General features: G+C 39.8%; 1 protein-coding gene across 8 annotated transcripts in view; it reads left to right on the top strand.

Annotated features, from left to right (window-relative positions):
* RABGAP1L (RAB GTPase activating protein 1 like) overlaps positions 1-8,434 on the top strand; it is a 570,182-nt gene that overhangs the window by 172,063 nt on the left and 389,685 nt on the right. Inside the window, exon 14 of one of the 8 annotated variants that reach the window (XM_075067927.1) lies at positions 7,779-7,952. The exons of 5 other annotated variants lie outside the window; for them this stretch is intronic. In XM_075067927.1, coding sequence (XP_074924028.1) covers positions 7,779-7,826 — 48 coding nt within the window. In that variant the 3' untranslated portion in view covers positions 7,827-7,952. Of the gene's footprint in view, positions 1-953; positions 1,126-2,884; positions 3,300-7,778; positions 7,953-8,434 lie in introns of those variants that run through there. 2 more of the 8 variants (XM_075067930.1, XM_075067929.1) reach the window with 2 other exon arrangements.

Genomic DNA, 8,434 nt, shown 5'->3' with positions numbered 1-8,434 from the left:
AAGCAGTTTTCTGTTCCCTGAGTGACCAGAGCAGGGGCTGCTCCAGGCTAATGAGAACACCTGACTCCAATTAACCTGCCAAGAGTCAGGTGAGGCTATTAAGCTGACTCTAAGGGCCCTCTGATGCTATGAAATGGCTCACTCCAGTCAGGCCAAAGAGAGTGAGGGAGCCAGAGGAGAGCAAGTGCATGCAAGGAACTGAGAGCAAGAGGCATGCAAGAAGCTGAGAGTGAGTAGGCATACTGCTGGAGGACTGAGAAGTACAAGCATTATTAGAAATCAGGAGGAAGGTCTGGTGGTGAGGACAAAGAAGATGTTGTGAGGAGGCCATGAGGACGTAGCCCAGGGAGTTGTAGCTGTCGTGCAACTGTACCCAGAAGCACTCTATAGACAGCTGTAGCGCCCAGGTCTGGAATCTGGAGTAGAGGGTGGGTCTGGGTTCCCCCCAAACCTCCCAACTCCTGAGCAAACACAGGAGGAATTGACCTGGACTGTGGCTTCTACCAGAGGGGAAGGTCTCTGGGCTGTTTCCCGACCCACAGGGTGAATCTCTGAGGCGAGCAAATCCACCGATAAGCAGAGGACCCACCAAGGTAGAGAAGGAACTTTGTCACACTAAGTATAATATTGATGATTTTTTCATACCTGGCTAAGCTTCTTACAGCATAACTGCTGTCCTGTCCACCTCTCGCAAGGATAACAACAACAGACCAACAAAAGAGAAGTCTTGTTTCAATTTTAAAAAGTTCTAGCCTTCCTATTGGCTCTTTTGGAAAGGTGCCAACTCACTTCCTTTTACCTATGCATAGCAGTGAGACTTTTTAACCCTTTACAGGTAGAGCAATTAGCTCACTGAGAGTACTTTTTTCTAGGTGTACTTTGTTAGAAGGTTGTGACTTTTTCCTTTTGAATGTGGACCGTGCTATACTACGGCATGTCTTTGTCACTTCCAGATTGGATTCCTGCCATGCAGTCTGCCACATTGTGACTAGCTTTTAAATGGGTGGAAAGGGGGTGGGGTTCATGGAGGTAGCCTTTCTATGTACCTGCACAATGGAACAACCTTTGCACATGCTATTGTGTATCAAGCTTGCATTTTTTTTCTGGATGTGACCTGCTGAATGCTGGCTGTCTTGTAGACCTGTTTGCTTGCATGGTACTGCAACACTTAAGGTCTGCTGTGGTAGTTGAGCTAACAGCCTTCATGTTTAAATGAGAGTGGGCTGGTGGCATGATGTTTCCAGTTAGGGACCCATGACAATAGATCTTGCCCCACTCCTTTAGTTTCATAAGGTATGGATCTTTATTTTACTGGCGCATTGCAAAGATTACCTGTTTTCTCATGCTTTTCTTGGGATTGAGTGGTTGGAGTTTGCATTGAGGGATGTTTGGTTTTACTTTGCTGGACTTTGGGGGTGGGGTTCTTTATGGTCAATGATGACATTTGTTTTGGTTTTTAAATCTGTATGTACGTGAAGAACTTCGGACTTTTATTACAAATTGAAATAAATCTCTGATGGCCAGCTGGCTTGAGCAATGTTGTACAATAAATCCAGGTCTGACTCTTCTGTTCAGCACAGCGTATTTTTAAATTGCTAGGTTGAATGTCACTTCACTCTGTATGTTAAGGTCATTTTGCCTTATGTATACCTTCTAATATTGTATGTAGTTTATTTCTCTGCATGTAATTATTGCTCATATAATACTTTTTCTGTTTTCCATTAATAGAGTGACCAGATGTCCAGATTTTATAGAGACAGTTCCGATATTTGGGGCTTTTTCTACATAGGCTCCTATTACCCTCCACCCCCTGTCCTAATTTTTCGTACTTGCAGTCTGATCAACTTATCCATGAAAATCTCTTTAAGCTGTTACAAAACCTAGGAACATAAGAATTGCTATAGTGAACCAGATAAAAGGTCCATCTGTTCTTGTGTCTTGTCTCTAGTGATGGCTGATATCAGATATCCTCTTAATGGACACTTATGGAATAATCTGCAATAGGGAAAGTTTCTCCCTAAACACTATCAGTTCATGGTTGATTTATATATTGAAGAATTTTCTTTGTCTTATTAGGTTTCTTGACCTCTTGGTAGCATAGTCTCTAAAAGTAGGAATCTTTACACTAGAAGACTTGGATGCAAATGAGTAAATCAATTATCTTTAATTGAATGTTTGCAAATATGGATTTAGGGACGTAACTTGAGGTACAAGGTAGGAAGACTTAGGCTTTAGTCCCTAAGCAAGAATGGGGAGCTCACACTTGGAGTCTCTCATACTGAATATATAATATCTAGCCATCATTGCTTGTGACTATCTCAAGTAGAGAAGCGAGTTATGTTAGTGTCTGGAGGCTTTGAAAATACTCCAGCACTGACATGACATAACCCACAGTGAGGATCTATCTGCTTGGCTTTATGGAAAATTACTGCTTGTAGGCAGACAGCAGGAAATATATCATATATGGAGCCTAAGATGAATTAAATTATGGCAGATACCAAAAATAAATTTTATTCTAATTTGGAATTCTGATTACATACAAACTTTTTGAAAATGTCATACATTTGACAAACAGTAATGCAAAAATATTTCTATCGTCTAACCATGTATTGTCAAGTAACTTCATAATTAATGTTCCCACATTTCAGTGCACAGTTCAGTGACAACATAAAATGGTTATTTTATTTTCATTTTTAACTCTGCAACCATATCAAAATAGCATTTTAAATACAAAGTTGAAATCTACCATTTTGTTGTTCTTTTTTTGAGAGTGCTAGAGTCTGTGTTTTGGGTGAGGTTGGGGTTTTTTAAACTCAACACAAGAAAGAAAGATGTTTCCCCTTATTAGAAATATGATTTATTGTAACATGCCTTGTCCTCCAAGAGACATGTCTGCTGTTCTTGACACAACACTGAGAGAAGAAACCTGCAGAAGCAGGAAAGCCAAATGGAGCCACCTGCTGTGATGCACAAATGGCATGGAAGGTAGGGAAACTGAATCAGGAAAGCATTTCTGATGAGAGAGAAAAGGAATGGATGGTAGTGTCAGGCTGTCTGGAGTGGCTCACAAATGTGGATGCCAACTTAGGGCAGACTGTTACAAACCAGGGCACAAACCCCAAACTAGTTCTGTGTTCTGTAATTAGATTTCACCATCCAAGTATGTACTCTTCAAGCACTGTAAGCCTCAACATGGTGTCACAAACAGTCACTTTGAGTACTCCAGTCTATCTTGCCACCCAGGTAAGCCTGCATTTGTGATAGATGGTCCCTTACACCAAAAATCACAACAATATTCAGGTTATTCCCAGTCTGAAAGGACCAGTCATTTACCCCGGGTCAATTGTAACCTTAGCTCTCTCACCAAAGACAACACTTGGCACATAGGTATCAATCACATTTTAAAGTTTATGTGGTTTTGTTTATGGTTCATAAGCCCTGTCCTGCCCATGATGTCCTATCTATAAATCAATTTGCAAATCTTTTAAATGAAAGACTCTATATAAATGTAAATTATTATTTAAAGAGGCAAAAATGGCCTATCACTTAGAAATAATAAAGGCATCTCATTGCAGAGGACTTGCTGGACTTGAAAATGAACAAAATCTTTCCTATCCTAGGTGCATCTCATTAACGTTTCACGTTCCCTTAAATTTTGTGGCTTGATTTTTAAGAAAAAAACAAACTTATAATAGAACAAGGGAAACTATTATTAGTGTTGCCAGAATTGAATCAGCTAGAGAATTATTATTCTTTAAAGTTCTCTGTGATTACTTAATGGGATGCTGTCAGTTTAAAATCACATTTCTCTGTTTGCTAAGGTGCTAGATAATATATTAAATATGTTTCCTTACTGCATACAGAGGAACAAATGATCAAGGACAGGCAATTAGCAGGCAATATTAAAAGAGAATTGAAAATGATTTATTTAGTATGCTGAGAAAAAGAACAAAATTGTCATTATAGAATGTGTTTGGGGTTATATGGGGTGATATATTTGGATGTGAATGCAGTACAAATATCCTTAAATGGACTGAGATTTGTATGAAGAACTTCAGGCAAGAGTTAATGCCTGTATTTCTGGAAGAATTGACTTGTATCGGGGAACCATACAAGTCTGTCCATGATTGTCATTATTATTGGCTATGGAAATAGAAGCGTTTGCCCAGAAAATTAGATATAATCAACTAATTAAAGAAATAGAAATGGGGAAAAATTCAGCCAAAAATTAGCTCTGTTTGCTCGCTGTGTAATGCATGTATCTGGGCCAAGAACGTAATTGCAAGCCATTCAATTGGAGAGCGACTTTTCTGGAGATTCTTCTGGGTCTCAAAGTATGGGAAGTTTGATTCTGGGATTAAATTACAAAATCAGGAGAACAAATCTCTTTAAAAAACATAAATTTTTAACAGTTGTAGATAGCTTTTAACCCAAATTGTGTTGGGTTTTTGTGAAAGAGTTAGGAGGGACTTTGTGGAAGATGGGCAAAATTAGGTGAATGAATCAGCTGCTTAGGGCTGAAATCTTCGTGTCTTACAATGAGGTCAAAACAATGTATAAAATGCCCCTCTCAACTTTTGTTAGTATATGCTATGCAACACTGTTAACAATGTAGGCACAACTACGAAGATTAATAGACCTCTCACAGTCTGAGACAATAGTTTCCAAACAGGGGGATAATAAGAGATTAATTTGTAATATATACAATGTTTATGAGAAGACAGAATAAAGATACAAAAGAGAAGTTTTACATGAAGAAAGGGAAATTACAAATACTGTATGGAAAAGGGAAATTACTTTGAAATTTTCAGTGGTGTCTGAAGTTAGGTTAGAGCAGAGGTGGCCCGTGGGACCCTTCTGCCTGGCCCAGGAGGCTAGCCCCCCGGCCACACCCCTGCTGTCCCTCCTCCCCCGCAGCCTCAGCTTACTGCACCACTGGTGCAATGCTCTGGGCTGTGAGCTCCTGGGGTAGCGCAGCTGCAGAGCTGCAGCCTGATGCGGTGGTGTGGCTGTAGTGCCACCAGCCACCTGTGCTCCAGACAGCGCGGTAAGGGGGCTTGGAGCAGGGAGGGTTGGATAGAGGTCAGGGGAGTTTGGGGGTGGTGGTCAGGGGCAGAGGTGTGGATAGAGGTCGGGGCAGTCAGAGGGTGGGGAATGGGGGTTGAATGGGGTCAGGAGTCCTAGTGGGAGCAGTCAGGAAGGAGGGGGGCATTGGATGGGGCGAGGTGGGGCGGGCAGGGAGATGGGTTCTTGGGGCAGTCAGGGGATAGGGAGAAGAGGGTTGGATGGGGCAGGGGTCCCTGGGGGCTGTCAGAGAACAGGGGGGGTTGAATGGGGCAGCAGTCCTGGGGGGGGGGCGTCAGGGAGTGAGAAGCAGCAGAGGGTTGGATGGGGATGGGGGCCAGCCTACGTCTGGCTGTTTGGGAGGCACAGCTTCCCCTAACCAGCCCTCCATAAAATTTTGGAAACCTGATGCGGCCCTCAAGCCAAAATGTTTGCCCGCCCCAGGGTTAGAGCATGGTTTCAAAGCAGGAACGAACAGATACTGGAGGGACTATAAAGAAAGATGAAGTTTTCTTACCTTTTTCTAGGATGGACAAGTCCCTTTACCAGTAGTCTCTGGTCCAAAATTAAAGAACAAATAGAACTAATAAGTAGATATTGTGTTCCAAACCACCCAGGGTAAATCAAGGTAAGAATTTTCCCATTTTGTTGTCTTTCCTTCTATTCTGGTCAACCTTGTGGTTTTTAAAAGTGTTTAGTTTGAGCTCCTCTTCTAGAGGATCGCATGCTTCCACAGAGCTGAACTTATGTTATGCTAACAGAGTTTTAATACAGCTATTTCTATGCATTTTCCTGTTAATTCTGTGAAAAGTTGAGTATAAAAGCTGTAAGTAAAAGATCAGCCTTCAAATAACTCATGTAAACCTATTAAAAACATGTGCAAGCATTTATTTTTTCAACATTTCAAAATCTAATAACTGTATTTGTACAGAGGGGAAAAACTTTGCTACATATTTAATATACTTTGCTTTTAATACATCTAGTTAATCTTCATTTTTCTGAGTTAACTAATGCAGCTGCAAGATAGAAGGTGAAGGAAATTGGAAGTGAGCCAAAGTTTATATAAATATGCGTAAATCTGGTATACTTTGAAGTCCTTTGAAAGCTTTGTAATTTCTGTTTCTATTAGGAAGCCCCCATCTTAATTTCTGACTGCAAAAGTAGCCTTGAAATGTTCATTTGTAGATTTGAGGATTATTTTTAACATGGAAGGACGCCATTGATTTGGATAGAAAATAGATCAACTTGTTATTTCTAGCAGCAACAGAGGATATTAAGTTTGAACCAAGAGGGAGAAGCATCTTTTATCCCAATGCACAATGCAGGCTTACATTGTTAAATGTTCTGGGACTAATTAAACAATAAAGGACTCTAATTGAAAAGGGGATTGCACACCAGCTGCCCGTGCAGGCTGTTTTAAAGAAAGAAACTAGAAAAAAAATATTTGCATAGCAACTTTCTGGCAATTTCTCCTGTACGGGACATTTCATTTGTTTGTCCTCACTGAGGGTGGGTTAGTTTATGCTTCCATTTAGAGTATAGGACCTTCTGTTCCTCCTGTCGAATGTCCTGTGAAGCTTCACTTGCCATTAAACTTGCTGCTTAGTGGTCTACCTCCAATATTAACCTATATGAGAACACCAGTGGTAGGCAAGATTTTGTTAATTTTCAAGTCCAGCAATTTCTCTGTAATGGTGTTTTGCAGTGAGCTGCTATTATTATTTCTAAATAGACTACTTTCTCTTCTTCTAATAAGACACGTATTTACTGCAAAGACCCTTACAAACTGATTTATGGCTAGGGGATGTGGGTTAATAACTTTACTTTTGTGAAAATTTGTCATGGGATCTTTGGAGACCACAACTTGTCCAAACTATGGTTTCAAACCTGCCTAGGAAAAAAAGCACATCCAGCTGCACATTGTTTCCTGACGCTGTTTTAGAGTGGGAAATTTGCTTAATACTAACGCTGTGGAAAGCTTTCACCTACTGAATTTTTCTTCCAGTGTTTGGCTTGTTCCTTGGCTGTGTTCTATTTAAATATTGAGTAGGCATGACCTCCTTACCTGCTTAGAGATAAGATCACCACCCAGGGTGGCGTGACTGCAGGCTCATATAAATCTTCTGTAATTGATAATGTATAAGGTAATTTTCTGCAGTTTGCTAAGAAAAAAAGAGAAAAATATCCAATGATTTAAAGGCAGTTAAGATTTTATCCTTCTTATTAAAAAGTGAAAATGACGTATAAGTAATTCTTTGTAATCATGTAACACTTGGTCTGTGTTGGATATCAATTTCTCAATGATTGGCTTGAGTATTAGGTGAAGTACTTCTTGCGGGAGCATACCTTCCTGTATTAGTATCTTTGTGTGGTGTCCTATGAGCTTGTTGCCCAGTTTTTTCTTTTTGTTTAATTTCAGTTTGTTCAATATCCATAGCAGATTCTGCTGCTTTAATTTTATCTACTTTTCCTAGGAGGCAAAGGATAAGGTGGTTCTCTCCACACTCTTAGATCGTTCATGCCATGTCTTGTGAATACCCACTTTTATAAGTATCATACATTTTGCTCTTCATGGAGGAAGGAAGACTGACAAGACAGCATGTCATTTTGTGGTGTAAATAATATTCTGAGTGTTATAAGTGCTGAAAGTTAGGAGATAGAAAGGTCTCATGTTTCATAAATGTTTCTAGTTGCTTTTTGATTTATTTCTGTAGTGCTACATTTCTGCAGCTTTGAAGATTTTGGGCTATTATGCCATATGAACTGAAAACATTTACTACAAATAATTAGTAAATGTTGAGGCATATTATTGTACTTGGAAAGCCAACCCATTCCTGTTTCCCTCAGTATAACCTTTGTTGTTGGAATGAAGTGACTCATAAAAAATATATTTTATTATGTTTTAGTAAAGTAATTAAACCCAAGTTTTCAGTGAATTGTATACACATTTTTGTGCGTATTTGAGTTGATGTATGAAGCTGATTAGTGTCCACAACCCTAGCTTATATGGCACACACAAAAAATGCACATATACGTGTTTGAAAATGTGTTCTCTAATCTGTTGAACCTATTGAGATGGTATTTGCATAGTGCACACTGCCAAAAACTTTTGTGCTAAACAAATAAATAACGGTTTATTGTACACTGTGCAATAAGTGGTTTGAGCATTGGCCTGCTAAACCCAGGGTAGTGAGTTCAATCGATCTGGGGCAAAAATCAGTACTTGGGCCTGCTAGTGAAGGCAGGGGGCTGGACTCAATGACCTTTCAAGGTCCCTTCCAGTTCTATGAGATAGCTATATCTCCATAAATGAATATCCAATTAAGGAATACAATTGTTAAATACAGTGAGGAACTTGGAGATCAGATTT

Source organism: Chelonoidis abingdonii, chromosome 7, assembly GCF_003597395.2.
Source record: "Chelonoidis abingdonii isolate Lonesome George chromosome 7, CheloAbing_2.0, whole genome shotgun sequence".
In the NCBI taxonomy this organism is placed as follows: Eukaryota; Metazoa; Chordata; order Testudines; family Testudinidae; genus Chelonoidis; species Chelonoidis abingdonii.
Note: the sequence above shows the minus strand (reverse complement) of the source record. Positions and strands in the feature narration are given on the sequence as shown.